Raw genomic sequence first — 13,460 nt, forward strand, 5'->3', positions numbered from 1 at the left:
TTTTCGTGGATTACTATTTCTTTGACCACCACGGCCACGACCACGACCACGACCACGCCCATTACCATTACCATAAGGATGGTTTCTACCATAGTTATGGCTTTTGGCATGATGATGGTGATGGTTATTATAACCACGACCTTGCCCGCGTCCTTGTCCCTGTTTATAATTATTTGCAGTATTTGCTTCAGGGATTGCAAGTGTACCAGTAGGACGGGATTGCTGATTTTTCATTAATAGCTCATCATTTTGCTCTGCAACTAAGAGATATGAATTAAGTTCAGGATATGTTTTGAACTTTAGCATTCTCAAATTTCTTTGCACTGTGATGTTTGCAGCATTCATTGTGGAGAAAGTTTTCTCCATCATGTCTGCATCACTAATTTCATGTCCACAGAATTTAAGTTGTGAACATGTATTATACAGAGCTGAGCTGTATTCATTTACTTTCTTAAAGTCTTGGAACCTTAATGTTCTCCATTGTTCCATTGCAGCTGGAAGTAAAATTTCTCTTTGATTATTGAATCTGCTTTTGAGACCTTCCCATAAAACATGGGGATCTTCTACAGTCACATAATTATTTTGTAAGCATTCATCAATATGTTGATGAATAAAGCAACATGCCGTAGCTTGTTCTTTTTCAGAACAAGTGTTGTTTTCATTTATGGTTTCAAGAATGCCCATTGATTTAAAATGCATTTTTACTTTTATAACCCATGGCATGTAGTTGTTTCCAGTTGATTCTAAAGGAGTAAATTTAAGCTTTTCCAGATTCGACATTTTCTATTATCAAAAATTAAAACAAACATCATGATAAATTAGAGTCAATTTATATTCATAAGTATATAAACATTAAACATAAATTTAATATAACATAAATGATAAGTAGGTGACAGTGTCGACCATGTGTAAGCAATCATAAATAAATGTTATATAACAAAAATATAAATATTAGTAAACATAAATGAAAATTTGGCGACAGTGTCGACCATATATTTTTTCAGGTGGTATAACCGACCTATATCATTCTGGTGGTATAACCGACCATATATCATTTTGGTGGTATAACCGACCATATATCATTTTGGTGGTATAACCGACCATATATCATTTTGGTGGTATAACCGACCATATATCATTTTGGTGGCAGAGCCAACCATATTTAGTATTAAGATTATCGTGCTGATAACGTGTTATAATTCAGTAGGCTTATAACTACCTTTAGTGGTTTGATTCTTGATGTTATAATTCAGTAGGCTTATAACTACCTTTAGTGGTTTGATTCTTGATGTTATAATTCAGTAGGCTTATAACTACCTTTAGTGATTTGATTCTTGATTTAGAATACTAATAATGAAGTGTAAGAACAAAGATGATAATGGAGAGAAAGAAAGAAACACTTTGTAAGTGTGAGAAATGGTGCAAGTTTAATGCTTGCATTCATGAGTATTTATAGCCTAAAATCTCAATATAAAAATACATACTTTGTGTACCAAAATTGACTATATGTATACACCAAAATTGACTATCCATATCTATATTATTATTATTATTATAACAGGTAGGAAATAATTACAAACAACGCCAGCTAATATCCCTATATTTTCACTAAAATCAATAGCAACAACAAGTATTGTAAGTTGCTGTTGTGAATAACCCCCATAATGTTTTTAATGCACCAGAATATAGTACGAAACAATACAAGTTTCCAGCAGTTATTCCCACCCATACGGCGGCCGCAAACCCCACCCACGGCGGTCGTGTCCCGGCTTTTACGATATGCTCCATACTAATGATGAAATTAGTTATTGTTGGATACAAGAATAGTTGAATTGAAGTGGATAGTGAAGAGTGATGTGTGAATGTGAATTCATATATACTTTTAGAAAATATGTTGTTTGCGGAATTTTGTAAGATCCGGTGAAGTGTTTGTTATTTGAACATGAAACTGGTTTTTCCACGTTTTAAATCTGATTGCGACTATGCTTAAATGGACGAATTTTCCCTCACATGTGTGGCACATGTGAGGGGTTAACCATCAAAATCTAACTGAAGTTAGGTTGGGGTATCAATCATAAAAGTTAATCAAAGCATAGGTACCAACTATGTAAAAAATAAAGTTTAGGTGTTGTCAAGATAATGTAAACAAACCACAGGTACCAACGGCGTAATTTTTTCTTTTATCTAACTTCTACTTTTTACCAGAATCTAAAAAAGACATATCTTCATATGGGTCATAGTGATGGGTGTCTTCTTCGTATTCGCCTATCAATATACATACAGAGTGTTACACGGTTTATTCAAGAGGTACATTCTCGTTTCCAAAATAATAAACACGAGAGTTTTTAGTAAAAAACATCTAAATTACCTTATTATTAGTGTAATACCACAAGCAACATCATTAACCCTTAGCCACCACATTCGAAAGCATCTTGCATCGCACTAATAATTCAGATTTATCTCGCCCTACTATCATTTTGCAATACTTAATCAACCTCACTGTTCGTCTTGCTAAAAACAAAAATAACACAAGAAAACAGAAAAATCTACAATCTTGTTAAGAAAAAAAAAACAAAGAAATTTACAAATGTTGTAATGATCTCACCAGCTGGCCAACACAAGAGCAGATTAGAAAACTCTGCAAACTGAAAATATACTTGGCAACTGCCACGCTGTCAAATTACAAGAGCTGCCAAGTCATTAGCCGATACCTGCAACACATTTTTCACAAGCCGATTAAAACCATAGTCAGATTTAACTTATTGTACTCCGAATCAAACCCTAAGAAATAAGACTAAATGAATGATCCATACCTAATGTTAATGGGTCTCTTGTGTGCTACTACTACTACCTCTTAAGCATACTGTGTGCTGAATAGGTCTCGTCGATTCTCTGTATCCATGCGGATTTTAAAATCTTTTGCCAATGACTCAACTTTATCATTACTTTCATAATCCATCTCCCGCACGCAACGTCTGCGAACCTTTTTCAAAATCTCCTTCGTCGGTTTATATCCGGAAACCACCTGCTTGCAGTGCATCATAACATTATATCAAAATTAGATTTAATTTGCACATAACTTTAAAGTTTCGTTTTTTTACCCATTTAATTTACAGCGCATCATACTCCATCCGTCCCAAAATTACTGCCCCGCTTTGACTTTTTAAGTCTCTCTTATAGAACTTTAATTTTAAATATTTTCGTTTGTATTATATAATACTTTGATGAAAATTATACCAATGAAAACACTTTTTAATACCTAAGCTGTTCATATAATTTTCATCAAATATTATATAGCACAAATAAAAAAATTTGAAGTCAAAATTTATAAAGAAAGACTTTAAAAGGTCAAACGGGACAGTTATTTTGGGACTGAGGAAGTAACATTATATCATAATTAGGCATGTCATTACCATATCGTCAATTGTGGAAAGTGCGGCTTTTATATCTCGCTTAATGAGATGAGCAGCAACTAGAAGTGCATATGACTTTGCATTAGGCTTAACACCCAAACTTACAGAGTGCTCGAACACTTTCACGGCTTCATCTCTCTGCAAACGTAAAAATAAATTACTTAAAAAATAAATCATATATGACAATTTCTGTATAAATAGCACTGAAATCAACCTTCTGTAGCTTCTCGAAAGCACACAAGAGAGCATTGTACGAATGAATATCAGGAGTCAACCCAAAACTTGACTCCATGGCGCTGAAAGTTTGATATGCTCGATCAACATCCCATATATTTGCACACCCTAAAATAACACAGTTTAGTGCAGCAACAGACTTGTATGGCGGATCTGCACGGCTCAAATTCTCCAATTGATAGTAAACCTAAAATAATTAAAAATAAAAAAAAAATTAAGTTAGCAACTAATCAGACGATATAAGGAAGGTGTGCGGTCCAGTTTCTATTTCAGACACCAAATTTTGTTTCCTCCATAAAAAACCTTGAAACTCTAAAAAAACTTCCTTTTAAGTTTATCTCTAAAGGCTTCTTACTGTCACCATACATTAAATTTTTACTATATTATGAAAAGAAAAAAAAAAAAAAAAAAAAGTTTGGATCTCTAACGTCTGAAAGTTTAAGATTCCAATATATTTTTCTTAACATAGGTACTTTATTGAAATAGAAACTGGGGCAAACTTGGTCACATTAGTATATGATCAAGCCAATTTTCACTTCTTTTTTTTTTTTTTTGGGTAAAAAGCCAATTTTTACTTGAGTGCAACTTGTAAGGCGAACCGCCTCTTTACACTCCGGGTGGCCGTATTAACCCGTACAGATAGTTCTCATCGAGGGTGGGTTTGGTTGTGGCACTTCACGAATGTTGATGAGAGGAGAAGAGGTTCTCCATCTCTTGTTTGTATCTTTGTGTATGTGTAGAATGATCCCTGGAAACCTCCTAGTCTCTTTATATAGGAAGGAGTGGGCCAAGCCCACTAAAGATGGTCCCCTAAAAGGAGCCCACCAATAAGTCCATAGACTAAATAATATAGAGGCCGATCAAGGGTGGTCCATTAAGAATGGCATGTGGGTATTAATAATACACACATCATCGGTATACAATTTCCTTAAATATAGAAGGTGCATGAGAAAGCTTCTTGTATATAAACAGTGTTGCAGAACTCAGAATTACTCAGCGAGTACTCGGTCAAACTTAGTCAAAACTCGGTCAAAATGGGCCAAAACTCAGAATTACTCGGAAAATCAGTTAAAACTCGGCCAAAACTCATGATTATTCGGAAAATCAGTCAAAGTCAAACTTGGTCAACATCCGACATCCGAGTACTCCGCGAGTAGCCAAGTACTCCTTATAAAGTCCCGACCGATAACTCCCCGAGTAGCAATTTTTGCAAACCTTGTATACGAAGTAAAAAAAACTATATTAACTGTGATACTTACCGTATCTAAAGTTGCAAATCCGTTCTTCAAGCATGCCACAACCAATGGGTATAAAGTAGTGAACGGAGAAAACAGATCCTCTTCCGTTTCTTTAGGAGAATCCTTATAAGCAATCTCAAATTCATGCAACGTACTGAAAGCCTTCTGCAAATTTCCAAACGAAGAGTACGCAAATATCTTCGCAAGGTAAGATTCGGGGCTCGGGACTTTCTTCTGGCGTAAAGATCGCTTAAGAATTGCCCATGCGCAATCTAAGAGTTTAGAGTTATAATTTTGCCAGCATTTGTTAGTGCATTTACAATTAATCCTTCGTCTACAGAAAGCAACACGGGTGGCCGTGCAATTTCTCCACGAGCAATCCATCTTGCCATGAAACCGACCGACCCAAATTGATTTGGTTAAATTGGGTTGGCTTATTTGGTTTTGGTTTGGTTTTTGGTTTCAACCGAAAATATTAACGGTTTTTGGTTTGGTTTTGGTTTGTAAAATGTACATTTGGTTTCAAACCGAAAAACCGAATTATACAACTATTTATGGTATATATATATATATATATATATATATATATATATATATATATATATATATATATATATATAGGGGTAGGATCAAGAGGGAAGTAACCAATCGGGGGGAAGCGGGGGGAAGCAAAAACTTTTTTTTTTCGTTTTTTGAAAAAACTTTGTTCACGAACATTATAGATGAGATGAAAATATGAACATTTAGTAGAGACACTTTGTGATAAATGTTTTTATTTTGGCGGGAAAACGCTCGAAGAAGTAATATATAACAATTATCGTGTTTTTCGAGCGTATGTTGAGGTTTTAGTTATTGGGGTTTAGATATTAGGGTTTATAGGGTTTAGATATTAGGGTTTAGAAATTTAGGGTTTAGGGTTTAGATTTAGGATTTAGATTGAGTTTTTAACACGAACGGTTTAGAGTTTAGGGTTTAGGGTTTAGAGTTTGGTGTTTTGGGTTTATGGAATAAACCCAAAACACCAAACTCTAAACCCTAAACTCTAAATCGGGCTAAATTTTACTTCACAAAACATGAAGAAAAAAAACGTTCATATTCTTCACGAACAATATTATCTTAAATGTTATTTTTGTCGATCGTTTTCCCGCCTAAATAATGACATTCATCGCAAAGTGTCTCTTCTAAATGTTCATATTTTCGTGTGATCTTGATGCCGGGAAAAAAAAAATTCCAAAAAAAAAAAGAAAAAAAAAAAAAATTTGCTTCCCCCCGCTTGGTTACTTCCCCATTGATCCTGCCCATATATATATATATATATATATATATATATATATATATATATATATATATATATATATATATATATATATATATATATATATATATATATATATATATATATATATATATTAAAATATTTAAATTATTAATATTTAATTTTATTTTGGATTTGAAGTTTGGATTATCGTTTATTTGTTCTTGTTTAAGTTTGTTTTATTGGTTTGATATTACTTCAACAATTGAATTTATATATATATGTTGAAAGTGGAAGCTTAATTCCTTCTGGTTTCGTTTTTAATTTTTGAGCTGATGGTGGTGGTTGTACAAATTTAGTTTAGATTTCACTTTATATTGCTTATGGTGTTTGCAAGTTATAACTACAGTTCATTGATATTACCAAATATGGGTTGTAAAAAAACTACACATGTTTTTATATGTAAGACTTAATTTGGTTCAAACCGAAACCGATCCATGTAAACCGATTTATTATTTGGTTGGATTGGTTTGGTTTTGTCAAATTTGGTTTGGTTATTGGTTCTCAAAAAAATTCTTAAAAACCAAATAAACCAAACCGAATAAACCACGTAAACCGTAAACCGACCGAATGAACACCCCTAAACTCGAGGGCGTAAAACGCTAACTCGCTATTATCTGATTGTGTTGCAACGTCGATTATGTTATTGCACACGTTCCAGGGTGGACATAAGGCTTTGTTTTGATCCATTTTCTGATGAGCAATGAAAGAAGTTGCAACTTTAGTAAAGTGAAATAACCAAATTCTACAGCATGGAATATATCACTAATAACACGGTGGGTCCAACGGGTAAGGTAATAGATCAAAACAGGGTAATTTTGATATGGGTCGGATACTTGGATTGACCAAGAAGACTTCAAGTCAAAATATTTGAAATTTACCATACATAGCTGGTGTCTATGGAAAAGAATTCGCATAGAATGAGTTTATTTAAGAAAGTTGGGAAGTAATAAATTCATAAAAGAATATTACATTGGATACTCATTATATTCTATATTTACCGGATGATATTTTTGTGCGATATACATCAACTAGCCTTTAAGAGCCCGTGCGTTGCACGGCGACTCTTAATCAAAAAAACTGAACATATATGTTATATCATTCCGAAATATAGTATTCGAAAACGTTATTATTGATATTGATTAGCTGTGCGATACAATTAGAATGACGGAACCCTTGAGTATTGATAATATTTATATTCAAAGCAAATGTTTTGAGACAATAAAAACTGGCCTAATGTCTTCTTGTTTGGCACAAAATTAACATTATACATGTGTTGTGAGATTAACCTTACTACATGCTTACTCAAAACTTGCTTACTCATAGATCCTTCTCCTTAGGGTTTTAGATAACATAACAAAAGGTATATTTAATCACTAATAATCTCAAAATTTTGAGTAGAAGGGTTATATGCATGTAATATACACTTTGGAGACTTCTAACCTTAGGAGTCATCTCCTTATAGGCATTTTGCTTATTTACAGAACCTTTTTTATACGTTAAGGGTAACAACGCCTCCAACGGTGCTTATATAAAGGTGTTTATTTCAGCACTAAGCCAGCCAACAAGCACAAGCTATTATTACCTATACCGTCAAGTAATCAATAGTGCTTATTGTGTTTTAAAAAAACACAAAAAGCTAATAAGCATAGAAAAGGGCACAATCCCAATAATCATATTCAAAATAATAAATAATCTGAATCGACAAGTTTAGTAGTTAACTAGTAGAATTTGCCAACTTTATTTAGAATAAATAAAACATACCTTACATCTCTCTATAATTGATACTAACGTATCTGACCATCCCGCAATAAGACAGCTCCGCACACATTCTGTGAATACATCAACCGACAACATATTCCCCGATTTTAAGGTTAAGTCGATGTACTTTAATGCAGCATGAATCTGATTTTGGGATAACAGCAACCGAACAACCAGATGATAAGACTCGTCATCAGGCATAGCATCCTTTAATTCCTTTCCAGTCTGGAGCATCCTAATACACAGAATAAAGATCCAATCATAACACGGTAAACGGTTTGTAAAATATAGAATGGTCTTTCTTTAAGAGAAAGTAAGTAACTTTTTCAATAAACACCTAAAACTTCGTTTGATTACTCATACAGAGTATGTATTATGTTGTTACCTACAAGAGTTCAAAAAACATATCAAAAAATAATATAAAGATCACTACCATTATACAGTACACTTCATTTCTGTTTCTATTTCTGCAGAAACAGACTACACGCAAAAATAAAATAAAAAAATTACACTCCAGTTGGAAGAAAATAGTGAAGAAACATGCAGTTGGCGACCAAGGTACTCTTTTTGTGGTTGCTGAACACCGTCAAGTAGTAAGGCAAAGAAAAGCGTAGATAACATTTCATCAACCGTATAGCAAGCAATCGCGTAAAGAAAGATGTGGGATACTTGTTATCTCCTTCTACGATATACTGTTGTCTTATCCAAGTTGGAAGGTACTTCTTTATACTTTCGCATGTCTGTGAGTTCTTAATATATAAGGTATTGAATACCAAAAAAAGATAGTATAATCATTTGTAAAGAAGTGTCAGACTATAACTATACTTGATGCCTCTCTAACACAAGTTTATAATTAAAGGTGCAATTTATGTCGTGTTGAGTCAGCGGGTTTTAATCAGAGAACTCTAACAAAGCCTGATTAGTCATTCGTATTGGCGGATTGAAAGCGCTTAGCCAGAACAAGACCCATTTAGCCTTTTTATCTAAATTGGGCAAGCGAGTTGTTCAGGCAAACGTGTAGTAAACGAGTAATAAATAGGTTGAATTTTAATTATCAAGTTTCTAAAGCTTAATTGAATAGGTGGATTCAGCTCAACCACATCCGGTTCATTAAACAAGTTGATGGCTTCAACATATTTGACCCACCAAGCTGATAGCAGTATAGCACCAACCCAAACCCACTTGTTTCATAGTGTGTTTGGCATACAAGCTTAGATTAAGGTCATTTTTTTTTTTTTTTTCATAAGCTCAAGCTAGTAGCAGTGTTTGGTAAACAAAATTTTAAGAACTTATGGGAAAAATAAGCTACTTTCAGTAGCTTCTGAAAATAAGCTAAAAGAAAAGAAATATTAAATTACATTATTACCCTTATCATTTACTTTTTCCTTGTATGTCATTTTACATCTTTAAGCTCCAGTTAGTTCACCAAACTGTTATAAAACATAAGCTCCAGCTTCTAGCTTGAAATATAAGCTTTAGATACAGCTCCAGTACCTCCACCAGCTACCGACTAGCTTTGCCAATAACACGGTTCGTGTCATGTCAGAAATCGCCACCCCTAGATTCTAAGAGTACTCCATCTCTAATAGTTGCCTGACCTACCTTTAATAACACTATCAAAATTTAATTTTATAAACTGTAACTTAATTGATTAAAGCTTTAGGCTTTTTGCATCATAATCTCTTTTTTTTCTTTTTTTTTTTAACATCAGTTCGGGATTGCCCAGGGGGACTAAACCACCCACGCGTTCATCTCTCGCAGTTGCATAACCCGCTCCCAACTGCTCCCCAGGAGGAAACCCGGCCCAATCCAAGGGCATGGGCGGTAAACCCCCCCCCCCCCCCCCCCCCCCACTGCTCTCGCAACGCGATGTGCGGAAGGCATCCTTGGATGGAATTCAAGGGTTAAGGGGAAACCTTGTGTGCAATGATGCACCCCACGTGAGTCGAACTCCTGACCTTTCGCTAAGATAACTATGATAATCTCTTATCAGCTGAAAACTCATTATGCCTTCCAGTATACATTTGTATACTTCCTTATAAACTAACCCTATTCATATATCAACTATGATATTTATAGTAGCTTTCCTATATACATAAACACTAATTTACACTAAAGTACTAAACTTTTGTGAATACGTGATCAAAACTAATCATCAAGGTATGGTAATAGAAAATGAATTAATCATATCGATTAATTTCACAGCAGCTTCAGGCTCTCTAGCCCGATACATAGCCTTAAGTACCAAACTAAAAGATGCTGTATTTGGTACAATGTTATAATCATCCATTTGTGAAACAAAATCCAATAATTCACCAGCAGAAGCACCCATCATTAAATTAGCCCTTAAATAATGATTATACAAACTTACATCAGGTTTATTAGGTTTCCCATTAGCATCAAGTGACCTGATCCAATACCCAAACAATGTCTTTATATCAGACCAATTTTGTGACGTCATCCAATCAGCAAACACATTTTATGATTGCGTCACCATCTAGGGTTTGTGAAAGTGCTTCTATTCCTGCTGAAGGTTGCTGTTGTGCAAACCCCGTGGAAATTAGAGATGGTGACGTAGATGATGAGAAATTAGGGTTAGGGTTTCGCCAGTTCTCGTAGTAGAGTGGGCTGCCGGAAGCCGGATTTGGTGGTAGCGGGACGGCAGAAGACGGTACTGGTGGTTGTGGTTCAGCTAATTGTGATTCTTGTAATAGAAAGGTATAGGTTGTGATGAATTTAGGGTTTAGGGTTTTAGAAAAAGGTTTTAATTTACGAATTAAGATCGCCATAGATGCCATTTCTTCAAGGTTTTTGCTTTATGATCAGAAGTGTAGGGATGTGCCTGTCTTAGGGGGTTGTTTGAATCGGGTCATTTGGTTGAACTGATTCTTTAGATAAGACAGTAACTAATGCAGCGTGATCGGGCAATTTGGAGTCATCACGCCCCCATAGCGCCGCTATGGGGCGCGATCGGAGCAGTTTTGGGGTGGCGCGATGGCAGCTTCACGGAGAGGTGATGGTGGGAGAAGCGAATCAGGTGGTGCCACGTAGTGGGGGTGTTGCAGGTTAACGTTGAAGGAGCCGTTGGTATTTTTTTATTTTTTTTTTTATTTATTATTTAAATCTCTTCTCTCATTTCTATATAGTCTCATTTAATTCAAATTCTCTCATTTACAAATCTAACATTTCTCAAAATCACAAAAAATGTCTCAAAATCCTGATCAAAATGAGTTCGGTTCCGGTAACCTCTACAACTTCGGATCACCAAATATGCCCGGTTCAAGCTCTAATTCTCCGCACAATGTTCGGGGTAATCGACCATTTGGGAATGTCCCGCAACGAAATCTTCTTCAAGATTTTAATAATCCGGCATTTTTTTCTCAGTTTCTACAACAACAACAATTTCAACAACAACAACAACAACAACAATTTCAACAACAATATCACCAATCTTTTCAACGACCTATTCAACAATGTTTTTCATCACAATTTTCTCATTTCGCCCAACCGGGTATTATACCATTTCAACTTTCAAATACTCAACCATGGCAACAATCACAATCAACATTTACCCCTTTAAAACCCGAAGAAGTTGAAGAAGTTCGTGTTGAGCCGAGTGAACCACAAGTACGACTTCGAGCTAGTCATAAACGAAAAGGAAAAAGAGTTGCGAAAGAACCACATATTAAAAAATTGTGGATTCCGCAAGAAGAAATTTGGTTGGCTACTTGTTGGATAGATTGATCAGAAGATGCAGTTCGTGGTTACTCGCAAAAAAATGAGGCATTTTGGCAAAGAGTTCGAACTAAGTTTAACAAAAACGATTTCGGATATTTATGAAACGAATATCAATTAAGTGGAAATGGCGTCATTTGGATAAGGCGTGTAAAGATTTCACGGCCTTATATAATGAAGAAGAACGTAACTCAAGGCATAGCGGTCGCGTCGAGGAAGACATATATAACGTAGCGGTGTAAAGATATCAAGACCAGAATGCGAAGCAGTGGAGTTACAAGGAGGTTTGGGAATTCTTAAAGCTGCGACCTAAGTGGTATACTCCACCTGCAGTTGGTGGTAGTGGGACCAATGAGGGACAAACAACTTAAAAAAAAATAACTCAAACAAAAATGAATAAACAAATAAAAATGTGGGACCAATCTAACCCATCACACAACCATGACGCCTACCACTACAAACTTCATCACGCCATCATCCCATCACATTTGCCAACTCAGCACTATACCCTACAAAAACCCTCATCACCCCATGAACCCCATCACCATTATATATGGTCTAACAGTAGTGTTATATGTGAACACATACGTATGCACCATATCATTTGTCATTCAACAAACTTAAAGAAAAGAGATTGTGCTAATTGTATGTGAAAATTTGTGTATTTAGAGTGTTTAGTATTGTAAAATGGATTTATAGGCTATGGTTAAAAAAAATTGAACGTGCAAAAATTATTGTAAAAACTATGTTAACAAATTAGAACGTTAATTTATCTACTTTTGTTGTAAAAGCGAGAAGGCAAATTAGTCATTGATCAAACTATAACAATCGAGAAAATAACACCAGCTAACCATGTCTACTACATGGAGAACACCGCGACTCTAAACAACGCTATGTACAGCACACAGTGGAGTATAAAATACAAAACATACGTTGCAAGTGATGCAGAGAGAGCAGCACAACGCGAACTAACATACACATACATTCCACGATTCATTATCCAATTGTGTCACTCGATCTTTTTATCTCTTAATCTATGTGAAATTCTATCAAACGGTTTAACTTGAATATTATTTAGAGCTACCAGAGGATTCTAACAATTTGTTTTCAGTTATTCTAAAGCAAATAACCACATGACCATTCAACCGCTTGCCATATTTTTTCCCCGAATTGTGTCATTTCTTGAGACGAGTTACCACGAAACATGTCGTTAATGCTAAGGTTAGATACGTTACCTACATACCACCATTTGTACATTTGATCCCCTACATCCTATGCGTGTTTGCAGAATATCAAGCAGTGTTCAACCATTTCAAACTCGTCGTCACATACAGGAGATCTCCCCGTGCAGGGAGTCTTCGTTTCAAGGCTCTTCAAACGAAAACTTCATTTTTTTTGGCACCAAATTGTTGTGTTTTTTTGCAAAGGCTGAGGACTGGGTCATTAACATATTATCGTCGATTAATGCTTAAAGTTTACAAACAATGAGAACTCTGTTTTTTGCTAAGTTCAACTTCCACATGTCATTTTTCCTACGATAAAAAACATAAGAAGAAATTGCATTTTGCATTTCCTCTAGCTCACTATTAGTGCACCCTATTGGAAGGTGAATCCAGTTCCAATTGAAGCAAGTAGATGAACCATTCCACTCGATCCTATCTTTTATAAAGACGTTCATGTCCGCTTCCAATCTATATAGCCTCATAAATCTTTCTTTTAGGCGCTGATTTTCTATTAGTAACTCATCCCAAAAGGTCGTGCTCT

At 35.1% G+C, this 13,460-nt stretch overlaps 1 protein-coding gene across 1 annotated transcript; it reads right to left on the minus strand.

Moving 5' to 3' along the window:
* Positions 1-1,581: 1,581 nt before the first annotated feature.
* On the minus strand, positions 1,582-10,826 carry LOC139844519 (pentatricopeptide repeat-containing protein At1g26460, mitochondrial-like). Its single transcript, XM_071834741.1, is given in 12 exon segments — positions 1,582-2,265; positions 2,369-2,511; positions 2,606-2,711; positions 2,814-3,025; positions 3,414-3,551; positions 3,628-3,834; positions 4,907-5,178; positions 5,181-5,280; positions 6,786-6,893; positions 7,965-8,199; positions 10,151-10,440; positions 10,442-10,826. Coding segments are annotated over 9 exon segments (1,839 nt in total). The 5' UTR covers positions 10,760-10,826; the 3' UTR covers positions 1,582-2,265; positions 2,369-2,511; positions 2,606-2,711; positions 2,814-2,854.
* Between the last annotated feature and the right edge of the window lie 2,634 nt (positions 10,827-13,460).

This window comes from Rutidosis leptorrhynchoides, chromosome 4 (assembly GCF_046630445.1).
Source record: "Rutidosis leptorrhynchoides isolate AG116_Rl617_1_P2 chromosome 4, CSIRO_AGI_Rlap_v1, whole genome shotgun sequence".
Lineage (NCBI taxonomy): Eukaryota > Viridiplantae > Streptophyta > Magnoliopsida > Asterales > Asteraceae > Rutidosis > Rutidosis leptorrhynchoides.